The following is a 15,110-nucleotide window of genomic DNA, read 5'->3' on the forward strand; positions in this document are numbered from 1 at the left end:
CCAAATGGACCCGTTAGTGTCCATTTGGTTCCATTTGTACACTCTCAGAGTTACACACCCATAAGAGAGCATTTGGTTCCTAACTATCCCATCATTTAGCTGGGGACCCCCTGGAACCCAGCCCCACTTTAAGAACCAATGGTTTAGAGAGTACGCCGTTACGGTCTGGCTTCACAGATCTTTTCAGCAGCGGGTGGTGGAGAACCAGGTTAAAAAGGTAGGGTAAGTTATTTTCTGTGTTAAATAGCTCTATACTCTGATTGTGCTCATTGTTCTGTGAGTTTGTTCAGTAACTGGACTCTCCATGTCTCTCAAACTCTATATTAAAAGGGATCGTTCACCCCCAAAATGCCTTTTCTTCTATCTATTAGTCACCCCACGGAGACTTGAATTCATGGATATTTTTTTGTTTTTGTCGCATTCCTAATCCAATAATTTGATGACCAGCAGCGGTTCCGTTACGAGACACAAAGAGTCGCCTTTGTGTCTCCTACCGGAACCGCTGCCTACCGGTCCGCTGGTCATCAAATTATTGGCTTAGGAATGCAACAAAAAAAATATCCATGAATTCAAGTCTCCATGGGGTGACTAATCAATAGAAACAAGTATTTTTTGGGGTGAACTATCCCTTTAATCAGCCCTAACTGTGTTTGTCTTACCAGTGTGATGTCTCGGGAGGCTGCGGCGGCGCTCATATGGAGGCTGGGCTGTCGGATGGAGCTGCTACAATCCAGAGCCCGTGCAAATGTCCCCACAGCTCTGAAACACACAACAAAAAAACCTTGCTAAACACTCTTCATCTCCGGTTTCCATGCTCCTCGGACCATACCGGTGGTCTGGCATGTGTAGCTCATCGAGTATGACTCAAGCCATTTTCCAAAGCATACCGTTGTTTGTTTGATTTACGAGAAAGCCAGTGAATTCCATTCATTTCAGTAAAAGTATACAAATCTGCTTGCCAAGTCTTGAAACTTGCGTGAGATAGGTAAGCCTGAGATAGCTAAATATCTTTTTATCGTTTTTTGACAAGGTTAGTTTTTTGACAAGGTTGTTCTTGTCGCATTTGAATGCATAGTAAAGCATGAATGTCTAGCCGAGAATAGTCCCTGGAGAAAAGACTGATTTACGAATGGGATTCAAACGAATGTTATAATGTAATAACCTCGCAGTTATGTTTACTGTAGCAAACATTGACTCAATTATTCAGGTAAGTTTGGTTTTATTGATTTTGGAGCAAATGTCAACAATCACAAAATCAACGCTATTAACAGCTAAATGATCTATGTTTATGTACGACTGTATGTGGCTTCTCGCACCTGGCTTCTCAAGCCCTAAGTTAAGAGCATAGACATTTCTTCACAGCACATCAGCCTTACCGCACTTTGGTAGAAGAGCTTAGTTCTAAGGATGCATATTGCTTCTAAGTAATGTGCATCCAGTCAGAGAAATGCCAACGGTCACTTTGTGCAGCTTAGCTCAGTTTCTCAGTATTGCACAAGGAATAATCATATGTAAAATATTTCAATACGTTATGAGTCAATTTTCGTTTTTTTTGTTAACCAGCCATGAACAGATACAAAAAAATGTGTACACGGTTAACAATATACCGGGCTCCATCCCTAATGTACTGTAGGTATGCCAGTAAGGTCCTTTAAAAAATACATACATAAAACAGTACAGTGACAGGCAAGAAATGGCCAAGAAAAGGTAATTGTCTGTAATATGTCTATGCATTTGACTTGTAAAATAACAATGCAGCGTTTAGTTTCAGCCAGTAGATGGAGCACTAGTTTGATGCAGCCAACAAAGGACTGATTCACTCTTGAGGCTCAGTTCCCTCCAAAAAACACACTTGGGGTAAACCACCCGTTAATGTGTTGATTAGGACCTCACAGCGCTACGCACGGCACTAATTGTCACGTAGAAACAACGCTATGCAGGCAATAACTGTCACGTAGAGACAGTACGCACACGGCACTAATTGTCACACAGACCAGCAGTTGTAAGCTTGTAGATCGTCTATTTTCAAATAGCCGATGTATGTGTGTGTGTGTGTGTGTGTGTGTGTGTGTGTGTGTGTGTGTGTGTGTGTGTGTGTGTGTGTATATATATATATATATATATATATATATATATATAGGGGTTTAAAGTGGTTAAACCGATTTTTATGCTATATTAACACATTTGGCTGGAGACCCCCTTGAACCCCCTCAAGGACCCCAGGGGGTCCCCGGACCACACTTTGAGAACCATTAACGTAGACGATCATCTGGGGTAGGGAATATCGAAAGAGCTTTGTGTTAGGGGCACAAGCGGCACTAGTTCACACTAGGGGTGCAAGAGTTAATCGAACTAATTGATTAAATTCATTAAAATATAATGATTGTTTTTAATGAAATAGGGGTGCAAGAGTTAATCGTACTAATTGATTAAATGCATTAAAATTAATTGATTTTAATGAAATAGGGGTGCAAGAGTTAATCAAACTAATTGATTAAATTCAGTAAAATATAATAATTGATTTTAATTAAATAATCGATTTTGAAACCAAAAAAAATGATTTAAATAATTATGTTTTTTCTTTTTTAAATACAAAAGAAAAAATAGAGGATAAACAAGCTCACAATTGCAACGTGTTGCGCAACACCATTGTATAAAGTATATTGTACAAAGTATCAAATAGGGCTGCAGTGGTTAATGAGACTAACCGACTTAGTTTATTCAATTAATTGTAAAAGTGATCAACAGAATAATCGCCAAGAAAGAAATCAATAACTGCAAGCCTAGTTCACACATCTCCTGGAAGATAACTATCCCCCGACCTCCTGACAATGTTGGGGTGACAGGGGCAACAGTGAGGATGTAACAGGGGGGAGGGGGCTTACCGTGCCACGACGAGGAACTGGTCGATCTGGGGGTCTTTGAGCTGGTTGTCGGGGTCCCACACCTTGGTCTCCAGTTTCTCTTGCACACGGGTATCTGACTCAACTGGGACAGAAGGAACAGGTTTTATTTTGTTATATATATATATATGTATATATTTTAGAACATTTCAAGTGCTTGTCATCACACACACACAGAAGCGCCAAGAAATAGAGGATAGAAAAACAATGCTCCGTTTCTGGCCCATTTGCTCATAAACCGGACAATCAGGTTTATGATGAAAAATTTGTTTGGGAAACGCTAACAACTAGAACAAAATAATATTGTACACTCTTATGTACCCATACCCGAGATGTAAATAAAGAAACCTTGAACCTCACAGTGACAATCAAGTATCAAAGAGAAAATCTTCTGTTATTAAGCCAGACATAAGTATTACATAATCAACTGATTGCAATTATTTCAGTTAATTCAATTATTTTGCATAATCGTGTTAGAAACGCTTCCTTCATCTGTATAAATTAAATCTGTTGAAAAATGTTCATACATTTCCAAAAATGTACAAGCATTCTGTAAATAGCTCTACATGCTCACATCATGTCGTGGTAAGATACATTCTGAGCTTGTAGATCTGCCATTTCCACTATTATATGAACATTTATGAAAGCATACCTAGTAAACATATGGCCCGTTTTGGCCATAGTGCATTACTTATTTTGATTATCCCTACTGGTCATTGTTTATATACAAGTTATTTGACATATCTGCCCTGCACAATTTCTTTACAAAGTAAGTAAAACAAATGTAATTTTTATTCATATGTTCCAATGTTCAACGCCAAAAACACAATTAAAATCATGAATTGCAATTATCTGTATGACAATAAAGTCATGATTGAGACAGCCCTAGCTGTTATTAGCATTACATTCCTGCATTATTAGATACTAGCAGTGAAGAGAGAGAGAGGGCAGACGTTGGAGAGAGGACCTGTGATGAGATGTGACTCAGACAGAAGTGAACCCATGACATCATAATTATACATTGTGTTGTCTTAACTGGGTTGAGCCACCGCAGTGACCTTGGCAGGGTCATGGTTAAATATGGTTTGTCTGCAGGACAGCACGCCACACGCTGCTCACATTATACCTCTTCACTGTGCCCCTTTGGCCGATAGACCACTAACCTTTCTAGGGCTGCAGTCACTTATTAGCGTATCAATTACTCGTTCGATTAATCAAGAAGTGTTTTCAACGAATCAACGTTAATAAATTCAAATTCAGATTTATTTTACAATCGACTACATCGATTTGTCTGATTATAACCACTGTACACCCCGTTTTGCACTTCATTGTTATCTACAACGGTATCGTGCACAAATTTCAGATCTACAAGTTCATATCATGTTACAATGTGACATTGTGACGCGTTGAGCTTGCAGATCGGCTTTTTGCTATTCTGTCACCTATGATGACTCATTTTATTATGTAATTTTGTTTTAATCAATTAAATTGATTAGTTCCATTAAACCGACTAAACTTTGCAAGGGTCTTTTCTAAACATCTGGCTAGTGGCATTGTAAAAACCAAGCTTGCACTCGCTGGTAAGCGCTGCATATTAACCCACTATTATTTTTTACAACTCCGTTCTTATCGTTCCATCTTGTGGTGCCGTCGTGTTTTCACTTGTCCCAATTTATTTATTTATTAACAATACATTAAATGCTTTTATGGGATTGTAAAAAAACACTATGTAAACTCAGGACTGGACAGTGGAGGAAGGGAGTGGAGTTAAGAGAGGGAGAGAGACAGAGTGTAGAAACGGCTAAATGACCCACAGGAGAGAGGAAGAGATTCAGGAGAGAGGGACGAGCAGAAAGGAAGAGATGTAGGGCAGAGACACTGAGGAAAGGGAAAACAACATGTGTTGTTGTGTGGTCATGAGTCATTTTTTCAGTGCTCTCCCAGGGATGCGCTGCCTCGCCTGGCCAGATGGAGCGTTGGTGCTGTGTCTCTGGTGTTATCAGAACACAAGATGGGAGATAATTCTCACCTACAGAGAAAATGCAAAGTACTGTCCGTGTCATTTTTAGTGCAGAGATCTCCCATCTTCTGCACAAGGAACTCTGTAACCTAATCCCTGTCAGCAGTATTCCCTGCCAGTACTAGGACAGCCTCCTCGGCCTCCATCTCAACCCGTCTTTCCATAATAAAGACCTGTCATTCACACTGTTGACAGTAGCCTCCTAACGGAGACTGACTCAGAGCTCATGCATAATCCGTTTTTAGTGCGAGGGCCGCGGACTTGTCTTGTATGTTTGCACATATGTGCGTCTGTGGCCAGGCCAGGCAAACGGTATAGGAGCCTGGCGAGCAGTACCACCAGATTATTGAACAGTTTCTACCCCGCAGCAATCCGGCTGCTGAACAGAAACTAAAGTCTGGTGACACTGCACAGAAGTGTGAAATGTGCTTTAAAAAGGGACATTTCTTGTAAACACTTTTATGCACTCACTCACTTTATTATAGATTATATATGTAGTTTAGTCATATTATGCACTTTATGCTTCTCCTCTCGCTCTATGAGATGACTATCTTTTAACTGCAATGATGAGCCTGCACAACCAAGAATTTCACCCACTTACTTGTAATGTGACAATAAAGATTGATTCTGATTCTCTGTGTGTTCAAGTGACTTGACCTCGACCACAGCCGCAGCGCTTTCAAAGTGGGACACATGATGGACAGCGTGGTCTGAGAAAAAGGTCAGAGTTCACCCCTCCCATCTTCAGGGCTCACCTTCGGCTAGTTTGTCTGGGATCTCGGCCTGGTATTTGGAGCCCACCCGAATTTCGCCCTGGTCGGCCAAGAGGGTCTTCTGTACGGGGTCGAACACCAACGAGTAGAAGAAGCAGTCCTGGACAGGGGGAAACGGCAGCACATTGAAAACATCAGCCAAAAGCACAACTGGATCAACATTTTTTTCTAAATTGTATCTCCATTAGTGAAAAGTTTAATTGAATGAAAATCTGAAATTTGAGTACATGATACACTTTGACTTTGCAATGTCAAATGTCAATATTGGCATTAGGTCATTACAACAAGTGGTTCTTTAACGGTATTTAACCTGAATCTAGTCATTCTGAGGACATAATAATCTGACATATCATTCAGTTGAGAGCTCATGCTAGAAAAGTAAAATGACACGCTTTTTAAGAAGACAGTTTTTCAAAGCAAAGTCAAGCACAGAGGAAGACAACGTTTACAATGTTTAGCAGCATCAAGAGGTGCAGAGCTGAGAAGTGGTGCAGGACATGTCTTACCTCTTTCTCCAGGTAGCCAACCAAGACATCTGTTTCATTGAGGAGGGTGACATTACATTTCCCCCTGAGGAGACACAAAGGAAAGACAGTTAGCCACATTCAGAGGCCAACAAGGTCTCTTTGTTATCAAAAACTATGCCTCATGGATTCTGTCTTTATGAGACCGAACTTGGGGATGTAACTGCACATGCAAGGCATTTGGTACATAAACTTGTCACAGAATCAGATAATACAGTCTTGCATATGCTAAAACTTGTGCCTTGATTTATACTTGGTTGCGCCTGACTTTAACTCAGTCCTTAAATTTGCAACTCTTGAGGTCCACCCGCATTTTCCTTGGCAAAGTATTTGTTGTAATCTCATGTGCCCTGGCCGTTCTCACAGAAACCCAACAGCCTAATCAGTATGGCAAAAGCAAATGAAGATGATCCCATATCCTCAAAAACCCGGTTTGGGAACATTATGGTTCCCAAGGGACATGCAAGGGGGGGGGGGGGGGGGGGGGGTCATGGGTTTTGTTCAACAGAAGTTATGTCACCATTTTATGTTTCTCATTTCTTTTGTTTTTCTGCCCACTGTACAGAAAATGAGTTTTATGAAGCATTTCACAACCACACACACACTTGGACAGTGCAGGGAAGAGAGGCCGAAAACAGAGGGTAGGACAAGGAACAATGCAGGTCTTTAGCCGAACTTGATGGTAACAAGATTCACCAATAAAGATTTCTTTAACCACTTAAGCCCCAGATACTTCATTGACCAGGGTTCCCCAGGGGTATATACTTGGTCGCCTGTTTTTTTCCCCCTCTAGACCAAATCTCTTTTCTGAAAATAGCAGACAACATCAAATCTCTTTTCTGAAAATAGCAGACAACAAGCTCACAACGCATCACCATGTGATGCATTGTGAGCTTGTGATCTGGTATTTTCCCATTTTCACAGAACTTTCACCTATGTCGTCATGCCCAGAATAGGGGTTCATGTGGTTAACAACACACACGCAAGTACAAACTATGTAAACACATGAGAACACTATGAGAACACAGCACTAAGCCAATGAGGGAATCCAATATATGGCAGGTCAAGCTCTACATCAGCGGTTCTCAAAGTGGGGTCCAGGGACCCTCTGGGTTCTCTGAGGGACCTTACAGGTCTATAACTCTCGAGAGCTAAGGGGGTCTGAGAAATTAAGAGGTTTGAGAACCCCTCTTCTACGTCTTTGAACACACAGATTGTGAAAAGGTCTCTCAAAGTGCAGCCAAAACTTAAGTGAGCCTGTCCATCTGTCAAGAGTAAATGGGTGTGATTACTCTGTGGGGAGTTACAGAGACGTGGTGGCGGCCTGGCCTCTGTGGGGCCAGCTTTAACACATGGCTGACAGAGGCCATAGACTGGACCAATTATGAGTTGCTTTGGTGTTAAACAGTTAATCGAACTGATCCATTTTAATTGATTATTTAAAAAGAAACAATACATTTAAATTAAGTAATCTATTTTGTTTCCTCAAAAGGTAACAAAAAATTCCAATATACAAGCTCACAATGCGTTCCAACACGTTGTGAGCTTGCAGATTGGCAGATTGACACCGCTGTACAACAAAGCTTAGTCGGAAAAAAAAAGTTTAACTTTTTTCATGTCATTTCATTGATATAAGAAGAAAACAAAAACACATGTTGATTAATCAAAAGAGTAATCAATAGCATAATCGCTAAGAAAATAATTCATAGTTGCAGCCCCAGATATTCAAAAGTAGCTGATCCAATACTGGGTCTGTTTTTTTATTTTTATTTGGATACACAGGAAGCTGGGATTGAGGCGGGGAATGGGAGATACAGGAGGTAAGGCACTGGTTGGATTCGATCCCAGGTTCAGTTTAGGCTACACAGGCCCAAACACTTGTTCTTACCTTATGTGAGTAGCAGGTAGAGATTCAAACTGTCGAGAGAGGAACAGTTCTCTGTGCTTGAGCTGGTGTTTCTGTTGTTCTGACACTGCTGGCTGCTTGGACTCCTCCTCAAAGTCTCCTGAAATGAACCAAACAGACACACGAGCATCAGCCTCAACCCTACTTTATGAAATAAATCAACCAAACAGACACACGAGCATCAGCCTCAACTAGGGGTGTGCCGATATATCGTCCCACGATATATCGCGATACGTTTTCGTGACGATATGTATCGTTTTGGGGGGAAAAAATATCGTTTTGAAAAAAAAAAGAAAAAAAAAGTTTTTTTTTTTTTTTACTACAATAATAATAATCAGCCATGCAAACAGCCCCGAGGTGAAAAGGGTGACAACATGTTGTTTTTTTCGGGTCAGGTGTCACACTATTGCCCTATTTGGATTCAAAACGGCTATTGTAGCTGAAAAGCTACAAGTTTGCATGTCTGAATAATGTAAAAACAGAATTATTTGTTTGCATTTGCTTTTTTTCTCCCCCATATATTTTCATAATAAAAAAGTGCGTATCGTATCGAAATCGTATCGAAGTTGTGAGCCAAATATCGTATCGTATCGTTTGGTGAAATTAGTGTATCGGCACACCCCTAGCCTCAACCCTACTTTATGAAATAAATCAACCAAACAGACACACGAGCATCAGCCTCAACCCTACTTTATGAAAGAAATCAACCAAACAGACACACGAGCATCAGTCTCAACCCTACTTTATGAAATAAATCAACCAAACAGACACACGAGCATCAGCCTCAACCCTACGTCATAAATAAGTGCTTCTCAACTGGTCTGGCACGATTCACACATAAAACCAGGAAGAAATACATTAACCATTTCAATCCCAAAGTCCCTATTCTGGGCATGTAATATTAGGCAAACATTCAGCGGAAATAGGCGAGCATTCGGCGAAAATAGCCGATCTACAAGCTCACTTGTGAGCTGGTAGATCGGCCATTTTTTATATATAGGCAACAAAGGAAGGGGTCAACATCGTGGCCCAATTTCGGGTCCCTACCCCCTGGTTGAGAAACAATTCCAGGCTGCCCAAATGCAAGATCACACTAATATATAATTGCACAGCGTTGGTTGCTGAGTGTGTTGCACGGGAAGCAGCGTCACAAACTTCAGCTGCTAGTGAATTCTCTCTGTAGAAGACATGTTCTCCATTTTCTAAATGCCCCAAATGCTACACCCATAAATGTAATCAAACAGTCACAGCAAATAACCAACCATCACGACAATTGCCACTGCAGATAAAAAGAGCCACTACAACCCCCCCCCACCCTCCAGCCACTCAAAAGATATGGAGGAATGAGGGCGGCTGTATGTGTGTTCGACCACTAGATTGCGCATTCCTAATTTCAGGCGGGTGCATAATTTGTTGCGAGGTGGAGTGGGGGAGGAGGAGGGGGTGGGGGGGCTGGTCTATATCGCTCCATCTCCGTGGACTCCACCCCTGCACTCAGCCACAGGAAACCCTGTCAGTGAGACAGAGAGAGAGGGCCGGGACCTCAGGCCACACCCCTTTCTGTTAACCCCTCCTGCCACCACCGCCACAACCCCCCTCCCCCCACACACACCCTCTCCCTCCCTCCTCTTGTCCGGCTAGTCCCTGCCAGACAAAGTAGGAAACCCTGTGCACCAAACCTGAGGCGCCCATCCCCCCATCATGCACCCCCCATACACACACACATTAAAGAGAAAAAAAAAGCACACAGAGGGAGAGACAGGCAGGCACTCAAGACGCGAGTGCGCACACACACATACACACACAGTCACACACACACACACACACATACACACGCACGCAGGCAGCACACTCTCTCGCTCAATCTACAGTCACACGCACATGCATTAATACGCGTTTGTGCGCGTGCGCACACACACGCAGACACACTTTCTTCCACTGACAAAGACACAAGGCAAGTCGGAATTAACCCTTTGCGTGCCAGGGCCCTGCGGGACGCATCAAGGGCCTTTTGTTCTGAGCAGTGCAGTGGGGCTGGTTGATAAGCACAGAGACATACAGAAACAGAAAGAAGACAGGAGGGGAAGCGAGAGAGAAGACCTGTATCTGGCTTCAAGGGTCTAGGAGAGGAGGTGGGAGAGAAGACAGACGGGAGGGTTGGTCTCGTGTGTATATATATTGTACTGTATATATATATATATATATAATATATATAGGACGGTGTGATGCGAGGCAACGTGGGTGCCACAACCCAACAGAGAAGGAGGAAGCAACACAGAGCAGAAGAGAATAGTCCTCGAACGTTAACACACTACAAGCAGTAGTGTGTTTGTCTGCGTTAATAAGAACAAACTACGCCAGGCGGCTAGACTGGATCCCAGAGGTGGCTAGACACAGCTTGGACTGGACTCCCAAACCACTTGAGAGTTTGTTGGTCGTTTGCTATCCCACTTTCTCTCTGAGCTGCTCTGAGCTCTCTCTCTCCCTGTGTCCTTCTCTTGGCGTCTCATCTCACTCTGTTCTTTCTCCCAACAGTTAGAGGACTCTCCAACCGTGTAGGTGACGTTGTTGACCCCCGCAGAGGACGGGACACTACACCTGCATTGTCGCCTGGCGGCAGGATTCCATCCGTACGTTCAGGGAGCAGAGAGATGTTAGGGAACGAACAGGGCTGATTGGCTGGCTGGCTGACTGTCTTCGAAATGCCGAGAGGCCTCGTGGGTGTAAAATGGAGGGGTGTAATTGCTGGTGTTCGCTTTAGGGACTCGCCCCACCAATGTTTGACTCTGTGGCCCTTGGCTTGCCTGGGTCGCCTCTCTCTCTCCCCACTATAGCTGAATTTCCGCCTGTTCTCCCAACTTGGATTCGTTAACCCATTAACACCGGGAAAGCATCCGTGTCACTTTAGATTTTTGTGTTGGCTATTCAAAAATAGCAGATATACAAGCTCACAGCGCGTCACTTCGTGCCAGGCTACGAGCTTGTACATCTGCTATTTTTGAACATTTTTGAAAATCTTCAAAGTGTGAGAAGTACTGATTTAGAAGGCATTTGTAGAATCGGCCTATAAACATTTAAACTAAAACATGAATGATTGGCTCAACTGAAGGTCGTTCAACTTCTTTCAGATAATTAACAGTTGACTTTAGAACATTTCTGCCCAACTAGGCTAAATGTGCAGTCCCGTGTGGATCCTGTCTTTATTAGACAGTACAACCAATGTCATGTCTCTCATCGGGCTGACATTGTGCTGTGACTATGCTGTTTTGTACATCGCCGCTGTCGGGTGGAAACCTTGTTTGTATGTCCAAAATCATTACTTTTCAGGAAACCTGTGTTCCAATGGATCCAGTGCAGTTATTATTAAGTCACAAGCTCTTGTTAAAACTTTTCATTGGTTCAATATTTATAGACACTTAACCACTCTCACTTTAAATAGCAGTGTGAGCTTGTAGATCAGCTACTGCTTTTGCGTAACACTCTAACACAAAGTAAAGCGGGAAGAAAACATTGAAGTTGAAATATGGAGATACAAGGTTTCTGCCCGACAGCAATGATCTATAAATACACAAGACCCCTATAGGCAATACACAAGTCCCCTATAGGCTTGGGTCAACATCCTAAAAAAAAAAAAGTTTCCCTTTCTTTTTCTGGGCCCCTCTGCCTATGCAATGCGAGTACATGACTTCAGTTTGTGCTTCAGCTCCCAACAGACTGCCCTCACTGTGTCATCACTTATGACATTTTTAGAAAGACTGGACGCTGTCTTTGAAGGGAATGACAACTACCTGGGTGTACCAAGTGAGTGACTATAGTGTACGAATCGCTAAATTTACACAGCTCGATACAAGGCGATGCAAAGTCGACGGCCAAACCAAGCAAACGCAATTCAGATCTAGAGAGAATCTGGATGCAGCCGGTAACACCATGGTCTATTACTCATCCATGTCAGACAACTTGAAACCCGTAAATACTTTTACCAAGGTCCCCCAGGGCTCTATACCTGGCCCCCCCTCTTTCTTTGCCTCTACACCAAATCTCTTTGCCGAAAATAACCGATCTGCAATGCGAGCTAGTAGATCTGCTATTTTGTCCGAATGTTCGCCTATTATGACATGCCCAGAATATGGATGCTATAGGGTTCATGTGGTTAACCAGCATAAAGCATCACATCGTATACAAGAGCTTGTGGGCGTTCAGGCTAGTTAAAGAAAAAGGGGAGGGAAAAAAAGAGAGAAAAAAAGAAAAACATCAGCATTCCAAGCAGCCTTAATGCATCCATTTTGAGGTGTGTGTGCGCGTGTGTGTGTGTGTGTGTGTGTGTGTGTGTGTGTGTGTGTGTGTGTGTGTGTGTGTGTGTGTGTGTGTGAGTCTTTGTCTGGAGCACTGCAGCCCAGAGGGAGGGTTCAGGGAGACGAGGAGGGGTGGTGGTGGTGGCTGGGGGGTAATGAGTGAATCTGATCAAGCCTCTCAGTGGTCTACGTGTCATTAGCACCACCTCACTACTCCCCCCCCCCTCCCTCCTCCCCCTGGTCACACAAGGCAGAGAAGGCTCATCGACAACACAACTGGTGGGATGTGCCAGACAGAGCATTTCCTGACAGGGGGAACATGCAGTGTACAGAAGGGGAAGATCTGGCTGACACCTAGAAATGTGAGGTGTGTACCCTCAAGGGACCGTTGGTAACACTCAGACTGCTAAATCGAGCACCGTGCGACGAGACTTCCCGTAGAGACAGAGGAGCTCTCTGGCCGTTTGAAAAAAAGAAAGAAACAGCCACACTGTGAAATTGAAATTGCGCGTCGCCGTAAATCTCCGCCGAGATGAATACTGGCGTGCCTCGCTTGACGGCAAACATTCCTCTGTGTGGAAGAGACTTTTTGACGTTTTTGAATGCAGTTGTAGTCTAGTGGGAACAACTCTAAATGAACATTACTTTTTTAAATCCTCCTGCTATAGAATCGTTGAAGATTATATGCAGGGCTATTCGCAGAATCAGGATTAACCGCATGAACCCAGACATCCTTAATCTGGCCATGTCATAATAGGCGAACAATCTGTAAAAATTGGAAAGAAAGGCAGATCTACAAGCTCACAACGTGTGAGCTTACATATCGACGACGAGATTCGGTATAGAGGGAAAAGGGGAGGGGAACAAGTACAGACCCCTGAGGGACCCCGGTCAATGAATTATATAAGGTTAAATGTCCAACACTGGGCTTGCTGATGTTGGACCTGCACTTCACACAACATTGCATTAAAGGAGCAATACATAAAATAATGAATCTGTAGTGATATAGAATCAAGCAGTCAATTAATCTGTAGTGATATGGAATCAAGCAGTGACAGAGAGATCTTGAAGCCCAGACCGCTGGTGTAGCGGTCCGGGCAACTAGGCTCAATGTAGCCTGACAGCGCATTCGAGTCCCGATCCTGACGGCCTTTGCTGCGTGTCACTCCCCATCTCTCTCATAAATGGCATAAATAGCACAAAACTAAATCTATTAAAAAAGGGGAGATCTTGGGAAGTCAGTACTTACTTGCATTACTGTCAGCCAGAGTGTTGAGGTTGCCTGAGATGTCTCGCCTCCGGAAGAGACATACCACCTTGGCCTCTACATTTCCGTTGGCCGTCTAGTGGCAAAGGGAGAAACAGAGAATCGTTATTACCATTATTGCCATAATATCCTCCAACAAGTTCACCCCAAAACACAAACATTCTAGCTATCTATGAATAAAGGCTTAGTACACATTAAACAAGTTTTAGTTTTTTAACTGTTGTTTCTGAATGTGGCTGCTCTCTCTGTCTAAACAGGCAACTAGGAATCTCAGGACTCTTTCATGACTTTTCATCACGATTTCATACAGCTTGTATTGAACTGCAGGAGAGTACTGTGAGGTCCCTGAGAAATGACGCACAACTTGACAAAGCAAGGGGGCATCCGGGTGGCGCAGGGGGTAAAGTCCCTGCCCACCACCATGGAGACCTGGGTTTGAATCCTCCACGGTGAAGCCGTCTGGCCGGGCAACAATTGGCCTTGTGTATTCTTTTTTTTTTTTACTCAAGTTGCGTTCTACATCTATACACTGTGCCGTGTTGTGGGAGCGTAGAGCGGCTATTTTTTGGTAAGCGATACCCGCTCTAAAGTTTAATTAGGCTTAACCCGTAACTACCATGAGGCAGCAAACAAGACATTTAGGGTATACCCGTGCCGTAGGTAAAATAAAATGAATATATACTGAATACAGAGATGCAATGAATGACAGTTGACAGAATTTTGGCGGCTGCTGCTAGCACCAGCAGGCCCTCTAACAGCACTAGTGGAGACTGTAATGAGAACATGGAGGAAGCGGCTCCGCCGACTCCACTGAGCTGCTGCTCTGCTCAGTCGCAGCAGTTGCGCCAGGTGTGCGTTGACCATCCCACATTGGGGCCCAGCGTTGGCTTGTTACGCCACTGTCTCAACATCCTGTTGTAGGTGAACTTGTACATCAAGCTGGCTCACGCCATGTTAACAGGGGATAGGCAACCTATGGGCCACACGGCTCAGGAACTGTTGGTTCCCAACACTACTTACTGGTATTACACAGAGAAAGGCACTGAAGCACACATCTTCTTTTCAATATTTAATTAGGTAAAACACGACAAACGTTTCAATGGTACCTGTGTCTTCGTCACAGTCAAAACTCTGGAAGTTAAGTGATGTTACCCATGAAATCTTTAATGATCTGTACGTTCACTACTGAGACAGCCAGGATTGTTAAATGAGAGTGTCTGTAATATACAGCCCATCTCCATCCAGCAGGAGATGGGGATTTTCACACAGGTCAGTATAACATTTGACCACAGATATGATACCGATAAGTTAACGCCAACTCATGATCCCCCCCCCCACACCAAAAAAAACATGATTATCAATAATCATGATTAATAATTGTGATTACAACATTACATTACAATATTTAACAGAATAATCAGGATG

General features: G+C 43.2%; 1 protein-coding gene across 3 annotated transcripts in view; it reads right to left on the reverse strand.

Moving 5' to 3' along the window:
* The window catches only part of mta2 (metastasis associated 1 family, member 2), a 38,183-nt gene that overhangs the window by 12,306 nt on the left and 10,767 nt on the right, over positions 1–15,110 (reverse strand). For all 3 annotated transcript variants that reach the window (XM_084043647.1, XM_084043646.1, XM_084043648.1), the window contains exons 3-8: positions 13,668–13,761; positions 8,109–8,226; positions 6,203–6,266; positions 5,679–5,796; positions 2,886–2,988; positions 660–759 (exon numbers count right to left, since the gene is read on the reverse strand). In XM_084043647.1, coding sequence (XP_083899773.1) covers positions 660–759; positions 2,886–2,988; positions 5,679–5,796; positions 6,203–6,266; positions 8,109–8,226; positions 13,668–13,761 — 597 coding nt within the window. The remainder of the gene's footprint in view (positions 1–659; positions 760–2,885; positions 2,989–5,678; positions 5,797–6,202; positions 6,267–8,108; positions 8,227–13,667; positions 13,762–15,110) is intronic.

This window comes from Gymnoscopelus microlampas (assembly GCF_963454915.1).
Source record: "Gymnoscopelus microlampas genome assembly, chromosome: 19".
NCBI lineage: Eukaryota > Metazoa > Chordata > Actinopteri > Myctophiformes > Myctophidae > Gymnoscopelus > Gymnoscopelus microlampas.